Source organism: Salvelinus alpinus, chromosome 23 (assembly GCF_045679555.1).
Source record: "Salvelinus alpinus chromosome 23, SLU_Salpinus.1, whole genome shotgun sequence".
Classification (NCBI taxonomy): domain Eukaryota; kingdom Metazoa; phylum Chordata; class Actinopteri; order Salmoniformes; family Salmonidae; genus Salvelinus; species Salvelinus alpinus.
The window spans coordinates 1058675-1073454 of record NC_092108.1 but is presented as its reverse complement, the minus strand read 5'-3'; the positions used below and the strand labels follow the sequence as shown (position 1 = coordinate 1073454).

The window sequence follows — 14780 nt, the reverse complement described above, 5'->3', positions numbered from 1 at the left end:
TCTAGAATCAACCAATCCACTCTCCCATACTGTCTTCTAGAATCAACCAATCCACTCTCCCATACTGTCTTCTAGAATCAACCAATCCACTCTTCCATACTGTCTTCTAGAATCAACCAATCCACTCTCCCATACTGTCTTCTAGAATCAACCAATCCACTCTCCCATACTGTCTTCTAGAATCAACCAATCCACTCTCCCATACTGTCTTCTAGAATCAACCAATCCACTCTCCCATACTGTCTTCTAGAATCAACCAATCCACTCTCCCATACTGTCTTCTAGAATCAACCAATCCACTCTCCCATACTGTCTTCTAGAATCAACCAATCCACTCTTCCATACTGTCTTCTAGAATCAACCAATCCACTCTCCCATACTGTCTTCTAGAATCAACCAATCCACTCTCCCATACTGTCTTCTAGAATCAACCAATCCACTCTCCCATACTGTCTTCTAGAATCAACCAATCCACTCTCCCATACTGTCTTCTAGAATCAACCAATCCACTCTCCCATACTGTCTTCTAGAATCAACCAATCCACTCTTCCATACTGTCTTCTAGAATCAACCAATCCACTCTCCCATACTGTCTTCTAGAATCAACCAATCCACTCTCCCATACTGTCTTCTAGAATCAACCAATCCACTCCTCCATACTGTCTTCTAGAATCAACCAATCCACTCCTCCATACTGTCTTCTAGAATCAACCAATCCACTCTCCCATACTGTCTTCTAGAATCAACCAATCCACTCTCCCATACTGTCTTCTAGAATCAACCAATCCACTCTCCCATACTGTCTTCTAGAATCAACCAATCCACTCTCCCATACTGTCTTCTAGAATCAACCAATCCACTCTTCCATACTGTCTTCTAGAATCAACCAATCCACTCTCCCATACTGTCTTCTAGAATCAACCAATCCACTCTCCCATACTGTCTTCTAGAATCAACCAATCCACTCTCCCATACTGTCTTCTAGAATCAACCAATCCACTCTCCCATACTGTCTTCTAGAATCAACCAATCCACTCTCCCATACTGTCTTCTAGAATCAACCAATCCACTCTTCCATACTGTCTTCTAGAATCAACCAATCCACTCTCCCATACTGTCTTCTAGAATCAACCAATCCACTCTCCCATACTGTCTTCTAGAATCAACCAATCCACTCTCCCATACTGTCTTCTAGAATCAACCAATCCACTCTCCCATACTGTCTTCTAGAATCAACCAATCCACTCTCCCATACTGTCTTCTAGAATCAACCAATCCACTCTTCCATACTGTCTTCTAGAATCAACCAATCCACTCTCCCATACTGTCTTCTAGAATCAACCAATCCACTCTCCCATACTGTCTTCTAGAATCAACCAATCCACTCCTCCATACTGTCTTCTAGAATCAACCAATCCACTCCTCCATACTGTCTTCTAGAATCAACCAATCCACTCTCCCATACTGTCTTCTAGAATCAACCAATCCACTCTCCCATACTGTCTTCTAGAATCAACCAATCCACTCTCCCATACTGTCTTCTAGAATCAACCAATCCACTCTCCCATACTGTCTTCTAGAATCAACCAATCCACTCTTCCATACTGTCTTCTAGAATCAACCAATCCACTCTCCCATACTGTCTTCTAGAATCAACCAATCCACTCTCCCATACTGTCTTCTAGAATCAACCAATCCACTCTCCCATACTGTCTTCTAGAATCAACCAATCCACTCTCCCATACTGTCTTCTAGAATCAACCAATCCACTCTCCCATACTGTCTTCTAGAATCAACCAATCCACTCCTCCATACTGTCTTCTAGAATCAACCAATCCACTCTCCCATACTGTCTTCTAGAATCAACCAATCCACTCTCCCATACTGTCTTCTAGAATCAACCAATCCACTCTCCCATACTGTCTTCTAGAATCAACCAATCCACTCTCCCATACTGTCTTCTAGAATCAACCAATCCACTCTCCCATACTGTCTTCTAGAATCAACCAATCCACTCTCCCATACTGTCTTCTAGAATCAACCAATCCACTCTCCCATACTGTCTTCTAGAATCAACCAATCCACTCTCCCATACTGTCTTCTAGAATCAACCAATCCACTCTCCCATACTGTCTTCTAGAATCAACCAATCCACTCTCCCATACTGTCTTCTAGAATCAACCAATCCACTCTCCCATACTGTCTTCTAGAATCAACCAATCCACTCCTCCATACTGTCTTCTAGAATCAACCAATCCACTCCTCCATACTGTCTTCTAGAATCTAGATGTCAGATAGAGTTACTGAGTGAGGTCCACATGGTAAAGACACGGGTGAGGAGAGCCTGGCAACCTGAATATGTTCTCTGTCTCTGTCTTTACTCAGCCTGAGTTTGCAAGCACACAGTTGGTTGATGAGGAGATTACTAAATAATGAATTAGTCATTAAATATCACTGGAGAAGTATACAGACGTGTAGGCTATTATCAATGATAAAACAGTATAATTACATAGTTGAATTGGGTATAGAAAAGAGATATGTTATTCTGCTTGCCGTCTACTTATGGCTGGGGAATAATATACATTTCATTGAGGAAGGATTAACTCTTACTAAAAATTGCAGTGGGGAAGAATGAATGATGATTTAGACTACATATTGGAAACGACCATCTTTTCAGTTTGGCTTGCTGCATATAGCCGTGTGTTCCTGTGTCTAGGTGGGCTCAGTCTTCGCCTTCTCTCAGCTCTGATGTCACTCACGGCAAGAGCCTTAGGCTTGGAGCCACTGGGGAAGTCAGTGGCTAGTTCATGCGGGGAAATCTGATTGAGAGCGCGTGATACCGTGATAGCTAGCACTACCAGGGTAAACGGTTATTTTCTGGAAAGGATGGATGATCAAGGTTTGTTCATGGTAAAATATCCTGTTTAACTGCGGACACTTTTCACTCCAGTCAACTTTAAAAGAAGCAGTTATCAAAGGTAAGATTGATATTATTTGAATGATGGGTGTCCATGTCCTTGAACATTTTTCTGTTTAAAATATTATCTTCAGATAATTAGCCTACAGCCTATATTCAAACTTGTACAAATGCCTCAACATGCAAATGTCATGTTAATTATTGCAACAACGCACCGTTTGAGAATAGCACTATACTTGTCAGTGTAACATTCAGTTCGTGTCTCTCCTCTGGCCCGGTTGGTTTCAGCACCATGGCCAGCGCCGGTTCCCATGACAGTAACGGCGTGGTGCAGATCTTCAAGGAGGACCGGTGCCCATCCGGTCGCCTCGAGGACTGCCTCCTCAACTTCACGTGGCAGCCAGATTTCCCAGAGCTGTTCAACTACACAGCTAATGGCAGCTGGCTGGGGGACCCGGAGCCCATGTCGCCAATCATCCTTATCATAGCGGTGATGTACTCCGTAGTGTTTGTGGTCGGACTGGTTGGAAACTGTCTGGTCATGTTTGTCATCATCAGGTGAGTTAGTCATGTTCTGACTAGGTTAGTCTACTCCTGTCCCTTACCTGTATGGTCCATGTGGAGTAAACTAGGGGTTATAGGCTATGTGATGCATAGATGAAGGCATCACTACGTTAGCACAGATCCACAGATCCAAGCATGCAGCCTTGGGAGTTTTTATCCCAGCACTGGACCATGGTTAGGTGTAATCTGGACCATGGTTAGGTGTAATCTAGACTGTGGTTAGGTGTAATCTAGACTGTGGTTAGGTGTAATCTGGACCATGGTTAGGTGTAATCTGAACTGTGGTTAGGTGTAATCTAGACTGTGGTTAGGTGTAATCTAGGCTGTGGTTAGGTGTAATCTAGACTGTGGTTAGGTGTAATCTAGACTGTGATTTACATATGTAAATCACTGGACACTTACTCATAAGCATTACACAAAGTGTTTGGAATATAGCAGTTTGATAACAGGAGTGAACTCAGTGAGAGGAAGCTAGAAATGCATTGAATAAACCTGACAATTCTAGACTGTGGTTAGGTGTAATCTAGACCGTGGTTAGATGTAATCTAGACTGTGGTTTGGTGTAATCTGGACTGTGGTTAGGTGTAATCTAGACCGTGGTTAGATGTAATCTAGACTGTGGTTTGGTGTAATCTGGACTGTGGTTTGGTGTAATCTAGACTGTGGTTAGGTGTAATCTGGACTGTGGTTAGGTGTAATCTGGACCGTGGTTAGATGTAATCTAGACTGTGGTTAGATGTAATCTAGACTGTGGTTTGGTGTAATCTAGACTGTGGTTAGGTGTAATCTGGACTGTGGTTAGGTGTAATCTGGACCGTGGTTAGATGTAATCTAGACTGTGGTTAGATGTAATCTAGACTGTGGTTTGGTGTAATCTAGACTGTGGTTTGGTGTAATCTATATGAATTGTTCAACTATTGCAACAATTCATAAATAAACGACTAGGACCCTACTATGCTGAATTATTATGAGGACGTTGTGTGATAGTGTTTGTTCTGGTTTAACTTTCAACTGCTCCCACTCCAGTGACTCGATGACATGCCATGGAGTTGTCTGAGTTTCACATGCAACACTGAGCTGCTGTGTGTTTGGCATGGAGTTGTCTGAGTTTCACATGCCACACTGAGATGCTGTGTGTTTGGCATGGAGTTGTCTGAGTTTCACGCGCAACACTGAGCTGCTGTGTGTTTGACATGGAGTTGTCTGAGTTTCACGCGCAACACTGAGCTGCTGTGTGTTTGACATGGAGTTGTCTGAGTTTCACACGCCACACTGAGCTGCTGTGTGTTTGCAGTTTGTGGACGTTCCTTTGCGCCCCCAAGTGGAACACATTCAGAGCCAAAACTGTCAAAATACAGATTTAGATTCCCATTAATTTCACAATTAAAAATTGTTCACTGTCAGTGTGTGTGTGTGTGTGGGGGATGCGAGCTTGTATGTGTGCACGTGCGTGTGTGTGAAATGGCTATGATAATGTTGTTCTCTGGATCCTTGATGCCTTTTTTTTGCATCAGAATCAGTCAGGATTCTAAAAGGTGATGATTGGTAGATTAGTAGAATAGTAGATTGGTAGAATGTAGAATGGTAGATTGGTAGAATGGTAGATTGGTATATTAGTAGAATGGTAGATTGGTAGAATGGTAGATTGGTATATTAGTAGAATAGTAGATTGGTAGAATGGTAGATTGGTATATTAGTAGAATGGTAGATTGGTAGAATGTAGAATGGTAGATTGGTATTTTATTTTTTATTTTTTTATTTTTTATTTAACCTTTATTTAACCAGGTAGGCAAATTGAGAACACGTTCTCATTTACAATTGCGACCTGGCCAAGATAAAGCAAAGCAGTTCGACACATACAACAACACATAGTTACACATGGAGTAAAACAAACATATAGTCAATAATACAGTGAAAAAAAAAATAAGTCTATATACAATGTGAGCAAGTGAGGTGAGATAAGGGAGGTGAAGGCAAACAAATATATGTATAAATAAATAAAAATATAAAAAGGCCATGGAGGCGAAGTGAGTACAACACAGCAAGTAAAATAAAAACTAAAAAAACACTGGAATGGTTGGTTTGCAGTGGAAGAAAGTGCAAAGTAGAGACAGAAATAATGGGGTGCAAAGGAGCAAAATAAATTAATAAATAAATACAGTAGGTAAAGAGGTAGTTGTTTGGGCTAAATTGTAGATGGGTTATGTACAGGTGCAGTAATCTATGAGCTGCTCTGACAGCTGGTGCTTAAAGCTAGTGAGGGAGATAGGTGTTTCCAGTTTCAGAGATTTTTGTAGTTCGTTCCAGTCATTGGCAGCAGAGAACTGGAAGGAGAGGCGTCCAAAGGAAGAATTGGTTTTGGGGGTGACTAGAGAGATATACCTGCTGGAGCGCGTGCTACAGGTAGGTGCTGCTATGGTGACCAGCGAGCTGAGATAAGGGGGGACTTTACCTAGCAGGGTCTTGTAGATGACCTGGAACCAGTGGGTTTGGCGACGAGTATGAAGCGAGGGCCAGCCAACGAGAGTGTACAGGTCGCAGTGGTGGGTAGTATATGGGGCTTTGGTGACAAAACGGATGGCACTGTGATAGACTGCATCCAATTTATTGAGTAGGGTTTTGGAGGCTATTTTGTAAATGACATCACCGAAGTCGAGGATTGGTAGGATGGTCAGTTTTACAAGGGTATGTTTGGCAGCATGAGTAAAGGATGCTTTGTTGCGGAATAGGAAGCCAATTCTAGATTTGACTTTGGATTGGAGATGTTTGATGTGGGTCTGGAAGGAGAGTTTACAGTCTAACCAGACACCTAGGTATTTGTAGTGGTCCACATATTCTAAGTCAGAGCCGTCCAAAGTAGTGATGTTGGACAGGCGGGCAGGAGCAGGCAGCGATCGGTTGAAGAGCATGCATTTGGTTTTACTTGTATTTAAGAGCAGTTGGAGGCCACGGAAGGAGAGTTGTATGGCATTGAAGCTCGCCTGGAGGGTTGTTAACACAGTGTCAAAAGAAGGGCCAGAAGTATACAGAATAGTGTCGTCTGCGTAGAGGTGGATCAGAGAATCACCAGCAGCAAGAGCGACATCATTGATGTAAACAGAGAAGAGAGTCGGTCCAAGAATTGAACCCTGTGGCACCCCCATAGAGACTGCCAGAGGCCCGGACAACAGACCCTCCGATTTGACACACTGAACTCGATCAGAGAAGTAGTTGGTGAACCAGGCGAGGCAATCATTAGAGAAGCCAAGGCTGTCGAGTCTGCCAATGAGGATGTGGTGATTGACAGAGTCAAAAGCCTTGGCCAGGTCAATGAATACGGCTGCACAGTATTGTTTCCTATCGATGGCGGTTACGATATCGTTTATGACCTTGAGCGTGGCTGAGGTGCACCCATGACCAGCTCTGAAACCAGATTGCATAGCGGAGAAGGTGTGGTGTGATTCGAAATGGTCGGTAATCTGTTTGTTGACTTGGCTTTCGAAGACCTTAGAAAGGCAGGGTAGGATAGATATAGGTCTGTAGCAGTTAGGGTCAAGGGTGTCCCCCCCTTTGAAGAGGGGGATAACCGCAGCTGCTTTCCAATCTTTGGGGATCTCAGACGACACGAAAGAGAGGTTGAAGAGGCTAGTAATAGGGGTGGCAACAATTTCAGCAGATAGTTTTAGAAAGAAAGGGTCCAGATTATCTAGCCCGGCTGATTTGTAAGGGTCCAGATTTTGCAGCTCATTAAGAACATCAGCTGACTGTATTTGGGAGAAAGAGAAATGGGGAAGGCTTGGGCGAGTAGCAGAGGGGAGGGCAGTGCTGTTGTCCGGGGTAGGGGTAGCCAGGTGGAAAGCATGGCCAGCCGTAGAAAAATGCTTATTGAAATTCTCAATTATAGTGGATTTGTCGGTGGTGACAGTGTTTCCTATCTTCAGAGCGGTTGGAAGCTGGGAGGAGGTGTTCTTATTCTCCATGGACTTTACGGTGTCCCAGAACTTTTTTGAATTTGTGTTGCAGGAAGCAAATTTCTGCTTGAAAAAGCTAGCCTTGGCTGTTCTAACTGCCTGTGTATATTGGTTTCTGGCTTCCCTGAAAAGTTGCATATCACGGGGGCTGTTCGATGCTAATGCAGAACGCCATAGGATGTTTTTCTGTTGGTTAAGGGCAGTCAGGTCAGGAGAGAACCAAGGGCTATATCTGTTCCTGGTTCTAAATTTCTTGAATGGGGCATGCTTATTCAAGATGGTGAGGAAGGCATTTTAAAAAAATGACCAGGCATCCTCTACTGACGGGATGAGATCAATATCCTTCCAGGATACCCCGGCCAGGTCGATTAGAAAGGCCTGCTCGCTGAAGTGTTTCAGGGAGCGTTTGACAGTGATGAGTGGAGGTCGTTTGACCGCTGACCCATTACGGATGCAGGCAATGAGGCAGTGATCGCTGAGATCTTGGTTGAAAACAGCAGAGGTGTATTTGGAGGGCAAGTTTGTTAGGATGATATCTATGAGGGTACCCGTGTTTACGGAATTGGGGTGGTACCTGGTAGGTTCATTGATAATTTGTGTGAGATTGAGGGCATCAAGCTTAGATTGTAGGGTGGCTGGGGTGTTGAGCATGTTCAAATTTAGGTCGCCTAGCAGCACGAGCTCTGAAGATAGATGGGGGGCAATCAGTTCACATATAGTGTCCAGAGCACAGCTGGGGGCAGAGGGTGGTCTATAGCAGGCGGCAACGGTGAGAGACTTGTTTTTAGAGAGGTGGATTTTTAAAAGTAGAAGTTCAAATTGTTTGGGAACAGACCTGGATAGTATAACAGAACTCTGCAGGCAGTCTTTGCAGTAGATTGCAACACCGCCCCCTTTGGCCGTTCTATCTTGTCTGAAAATCTTGTAATTGGGGATGAAAATGTCTGAATTTTTGGTGGTCTTTCTAAGCCAGGATTCAGACACGGCTAAGACATCCGGGTTGGCAGAGTGTGCTAAAGCAGTGAACAAAACAAACTTAGGGAGGAGGCTTCTAATGTTAACATGCATGAAGCCAAGGCTGTTACGGTTACAGAAGTCATCAAAAGAGAGCGCCTGGGGAATAGGAGTGGAGCCAGGTACTGCAGGGCCTGGATTCACCTCTACATCACCAGAGGAACAGAGGAGGAGTAGGATAAGGGTACGGCTAAAAGCTATGAGAATTGGTCGCCTAGAGCTACTAGAGTAGAGAGTAAAAGGAAGTTTCTGGGGGCGATAAAATAGTTTAAAGGAATAATGTACAGACAAAGGTATGGTAGGATGTGAATACAGTGGAGGTAAACCTAGGTATTGAGTGATGATGAGAGAGATCTTGTCTCTAGAAACATCATTGAAACCAGGTGATGTCATCGCATATGTGGGTGGTGGAACTGAGAGGTTGGATATGGTATAGAGAGCAGGGCTAGAATCTCTACAGTGAAATAAGCCAATAAACACTAACCAGAACAGCAATGGACAAGGCATATTTACATTAAGGAGAGGCATGCTTAATCGAGTGATCAATAAGGGTCCAGTGAGTAGAGGTTGGTTGGGGTCGTGGCGATCCAGACAGCTGGCCAGGTATATGGCTATCGGTAGCAGCATAGGATGGAGGTCTGTTTGTAGATACCTCGTGCGTTTCCGTCGGTAGGTTCCGTGTAGTGGGGTTTTGTTCAGATAGCAGCCGATAAGACAGCTAACGATTAGCGGGCCTCAGATGAGCGTTCAGGTAACGTCGGGACGGAGGTGCCGGTTGGATAAATCCCTCGGGCAGATAACGTCGGCAGTCAGTCGCGGCAGTCAGTCGTGAAGGCCCGGTGGGGTTCCGTATCTGCAGCAGCAACAAAAGAAACGGGTCCGGATGGTGATGGAACTCCTTAGCTGGCTAGCTCCAGCATGATTTGAGTTTGCTCCGGGGTCGACGTAAGCCAATAGTCACACGGTATGCAGCTAGCTAGCTGCGAAATCAAGGTGCAGGTGTCCAGAGCCTGCGGCTGGAATCCGGGGAAACTGAGAGAAAAAGAAAAAAAGTCCCGGAATGCTCCGGTCCGAGTCGCGTTGCACAAAAGTGCCGGTAGATTATCGAGCTAAAGGAATAGCTGATGACCACAAAACGTGGGCAGCTGAAACACCAACGCTAGCCAGCAAACCGGCTAATTTCGGGGCAGCTACAGATTAGCTTCTGGCTAGCTATCGGAGTAGCTTCTGGTTAGCTTTCAGGCTAGCTTTTGAATTAGCCCCTGGCTAGCTTCCACGATGGATTTTCAGATTGAGGTAAGTAATACTTTTTGTAATTGGTGAAGCGGGTTGCAGGAAAGCTTTTGCAGGAAAGCTTTTGTAGTTGAGTTCTTAGATAATAAAATAAATAAAAGATATGCGAAGAAAAGGTGTAAATATATATATATACAGGACACGACACGACAATACGGAAAAAGACGTCTGAACTGCTAAGCCACCTTGGTAGAATGGTAGATTGGTATATTAGTAGAATGGTAGATCGGTATAATGGTAGATTGGTAGTATGGTAGATTAGTAGAATTGTAGATTAGAAGAATGATTTATCGGTGGAATGGTAGATTGGCAGTGTAGTAGATTAGTAGAATGGTAGATCAGTAGATTGGTGGAATGGTTGAATGGTAGATTGGTGGAATGGTATATTGGTAGTATAGTAGATTAGTGGAATGGTAGATTAATAGATTAGTCAAATGGTAGAATGGTAGATTGGTAGAATGGTAGATCAGCAGAATGGTAGATTAGTAGAATGGTAGATTAGTAGAATGGTACACTGGTAGATTAGTAGAATGGTAGATTAGTAGAATGGTAGATTAGTAGAATGGTAGATTAGTAGAATGGTAGATTGGTAGAATGGTAGATTAGTAGAATGGTAGATTAGTAGAATGGTAGATTAGTAGAATGGTAGATTAGTAGAATGGTAGATTGGTAGAATGGTAGATTAGTAGAATGGTAGATTAGTAGAATGGTAGATTAGTAGAATGGTAGATTAGTAGAATGGTAGATTGGTAGAATGGTAGATTAGTAGAATGGTAGATTAGTAGAATGGTAGATTAGTAGAATGGTAGATTAGTAGAATGGTAGATTAGTAGAATGGTAGATTGGTAGAATGGTAGATTAGTAGAATGAGAGAATGGTAGATTGGGGGTAGAAGGCTTGGGTTGGGGGTAGAAGCTGTTCAGCAGTCTTATGGCTTGGGGGTAGAAGCTGTTCAGCAGTCTTATGGCTTGGGGGTAGAAGCTGTTCAGCAGTCTTATGGCTTGGGGGTAGAAGCTGTTCAGCAGTCTTATGGCTTGGGGGAAGAAGCTGTTCAGCAGTCTTATGGCTTGGGGGTAGAAGCTGTTCAGCAGTCTTATGGCTTGGGGGTAGAAGCTGTTCAGCAGTCTTATGGCTTGGGGGAAGAAGCTGTTCAGCAGTCTTATGGCTTGGGGGTAGAAGCTGTTCAGCAGTCTTATGGTTTGGTGGTAGAAGCTGTTCAGGAGCCTTTTGGTCCCAGATTTAGCGCTCCGGTTCTGTTAGCCGTGCGGTAGCAGAGAGGACAGTCTATGACTGGGGTGGCTTTTCATAGCTTAGCATTCAGCGGTCGAGACAGCAGGTGCGGTAGAGAAATAGAGAGACCAGAGAGAGAGGGAGATAGAGACCAGAGTGAGAGGAAAGAGAGGGAGAGAGAGGACGAGGGTCGAAACAATAGGTCTGGGACACAGTAGCACACCCTGTGAACAGGTCAGGGTTCCATAGCAGCAGGCAGAACAGTTGAAACTGGAGCAGCAGCACGACCCTCATCACCAGGCCATGTCTCAATACCCAGCCCTCATCACCAGGCCATGTCTCAATACCCAGCCCTCATCACAAGGCCATGTCTCAATACCCAGCCCTCATCACAAGGCCATGTCTCAATACCCAGCCCTCATCACAAGGCCATGTCTCAATACCCAGCCCTCATCACCAGGCCATGTCTCAATACCCAGCCCTCATCACCAGGCCATGTCTCAATACCCAGCCCTCATCACCAGGCCATGTCTCAATACCCAGCCCTCATCACCAGGCCATGTCTCAATACCCAGCCCTCATCACCAGGCCATGTCTCAATACCCAGCCCTCATCACCAGGCCATGTCTCAATACCCAGCCCTCATCACCAGGCCGTGTCTCAATACCCAGCCCTCATCACCAGGCCATGTCTCAATACCCAGCCCTCATCACCAGGCCATGTTTCAATACCCAGCCCTCATCACCAGGCCATGTCTCAATACCCAGCCCTCATCACCAGGCCATGTCTCAATACCCAGCCCTCATCACCAGGCCATGTCTCAATACCCAGCCCTCATCACCAGGCCATGTCTCAATACCCAGCCCTCATCACAAGGCCATGTCTCAATACCCAGCCCTCATCACAAGGCCATGTCTCAATACCCAGCCCTCATCACCAGGCCATGTTTCAATACTCAGCCCTCATCACAAGGCCGTGTCTCAATACCCAGCCCTCATCACCAGGCCGTGTCTCAATACCCAGCCCTCATCACCAGGCCATGTCTCAATACCCAGCCCTCATCACCAGGCCGTGTCTCAATACCCAGCCCTCATCACCAGGCCATGTCTCAATACCCAGCCCTCATCACCAGGCCGTGTCTCAATACCCAGCCCTCATCACCAGGCCGTGTCTCAATACCCAGCCCTCATCACCAGGCCATGTTTCAATACCCAGCCCTCATCACCAGGCCATGTCTCAATACCCAGCCCTCATCACCAGGCCATGTCTCAATACCCAGCCCTCATCACCAGGCCGTGTCTCAATACCCAGCCCTCATACCAAGGCCATGTCTCAATACCCAGCCCTCATCACCAGGCCGTGTCTCAATACCCAGCCCTCATCACCAGGCCATGTCTCAATACCCAGCCCTCATCACCAGGCCATGTTTCAATACCCAGCCCTCATCACCAGGCCATGTCTCAATACCCAGCCCTCATCACCAGGCCATGTCTCAATACCCAGCCCTCATCACCAGGCCGTGTCTCAATACCCAGCCCTCATCACCAGGCCATGTCTCAATACCCAGCCCTCATCACCAGGCCATGTTTCAATACCCAGCCCTCATCACCAGGCCATGTCTCAATACCCAGCCCTCATCACCAGGCCATGTCTCAATACCCAGCCCTCATCACCAGGCCGTGTCTCAATACCCAGCCCTCATCACCAGGCCATGTCTCAATACCCAGCCCTCATCACCAGGCCGTGTCTCAATACCCAGCCCTCATCACCAGGCCGTGTCTCAATACCCAGCCCTCATCATGTCTTAATGCTGTTTCAATGTCTTAATGCTCCCGAGTTGCACAGCGGTCTAAGGCACTGCATCTCAGTGCAAGAGGCGTTACTATAGTCCCTTGTTCGAATCCAGGCTGTATCACATCCAGCCATGATTGGGAGTCCCATCGGGTGGTGCACAATTGGCCCAGCGTCGTCCAGGTTTGGCCGGGGTAGGCCCTTATTGTAAATAGGAATTTGTTCTTAACTTACTTGCCTAGTTAAATAAAGGTTACATTTAAAATTTACATTTCAAATGCTGTTTCAATGTTCAATTCTCTTTCAGTTTCTTAATACTGTTTCAATGCCTGTAATAATCCAGGGATTTTCAACCCCTCCCAGGCAAACTGGTGACCCAGGGACCCCCTCCCAGGCATACTGGTGACCCAGGGACCCCCTCCCAGGCAAACTGGTGACCCAGGGACCCCCTCCCAGGCATACTGGTGACCCAGGGACCCCCTCCCAGGCATACTGGTGACCCAGGGTCCCCTTCCCAGGCATACTGGTGACCCAGGGTCCCCTTCCCAGGCAAACTGGTGACCCAGGGTCCCCTTCCCAGGCAAACTGGTGACCCAGGGACCCCCTCCCAGGCATACTGGTGACCCAGGGACCCCCTCCCAGGCATACTGGTGACCCAGGGTCCCCTTCCCAGGCATACTGGTGACCCAGGGACCCCCTCCCAGGCATACTGGTGACCCAAGGTCCCCCTCCCAGGCAAACTGGTGACCCAGGGTCCCCTTCCCAGGCATACTGGTGACCCAGGGACCCCCTCCCAGGCATACTGGTGACCCAGGGTCCCCTTCCCAGGCAAACTGGTGACCCAGGGACCCCCTCCCAGGCATACTGGTGACCCAGGGTCCCCTTCCCAGGCAAGCTGGTGACCCAGGGAACCTCTCCCAGGCAAACTGGTGATCCAGGGAACCCCTCCCAGGCAAACCAGTGACCCAGGGAACCCCTCCCAGGCAAACCGGCAACCCAGGGACCCACATCATATGGTTTTCAATATGTCTTGTCTTATCAGGTGAATGATAATGGCAAGGAGAAGTAATCAACATTTTTAAATTAATAGATTTGGTAGATAGTTTTTCATTATTTTGACCTCCCCACATCATAATTGGAAGGGGAAGTGTAAATTCTAATGCTGCTTTTTGACTGTAGCATCAGTGTTCTGCTAGTGTATGCACTCTGAAGTCATACTAGGGCTGACACGGAGGACTGGTGAAGAGCAGAATCAGGGCTGACACGAAGGTCTGGTGAAGAGCAGAATCAGGGCTGACATGGGGGACTGGTGAAGAGCAGAATCAGGGCTGACACGGGGGACTGGTGAAGAGCAGAATCAGGGCTGACAAGGAGGTCTGGTGAAGAACAGAATCAGGGCTGACACAGAGGACTGGTGAAGAACAGAATCAGGACGGACAAGGAGGACTGGTGAAGAGCAAAATCAGGGCTGACACAGAGGACTGGTGAAGAACAGAATCAGGGCTGACACAGAGGACTGGTGAAGAACAGAATCAGGGCTGACAAGGAGGACTGGTGAAGAACAGAATCAGGGCTGACAGACAACTGGTGAAGAGGAGAATCATGGCTGACAGGAGGACTGGTGAAGAACAGAATCAGGGCTGACACGGAGGTCTGGTGAAGAACAGAATCAGGGCTGACAGGAGGACTGGTGAAGAGCAGAATCAGGGCTGACAAGGAGGACTGGTGAAGTGGAGAATCAGGGCTGACAGACGACTGGTGAAGAACAGAATCAGGGCTGACACAGACGACTGGTGAAGAGCAGAATCAGGGCTGACAAGGAGGACTGGTGAAGTGCGGAATCATGGCTGACAATGAGGACTGTCAGACCTGAGCAGAATCAACAACCTCTGCATCATCAGAACAGTTGCTTTGTGAGAAGGTGTCAGTGTGAAGTGCACAGTTAGCCGTTGTTATGTAAATCTAAGCTGAAAAGTACCAGTGCCCTGGCTTTGGCCCCAAGCAGGTTCACCAGAGTCAAC

At 46.5% G+C, this 14780-nt stretch overlaps 1 protein-coding gene across 1 annotated transcript in view; it reads left to right on the top strand.

Moving 5' to 3' along the window:
- Positions 1-2495: 2495 nt before the first annotated feature.
- The window catches only part of oprk1 (opioid receptor, kappa 1), a 26004-nt gene continuing 13719 nt past the window's right edge, over positions 2496-14780 (top strand). The window contains 2 exon segments of the mRNA XM_071360606.1: positions 2496-2978; positions 3206-3475. Of these exon segments, the coding sequence (XP_071216707.1) occupies positions 3210-3475 (266 nt within the window). The 5' untranslated portion in view covers positions 2496-2978; positions 3206-3209.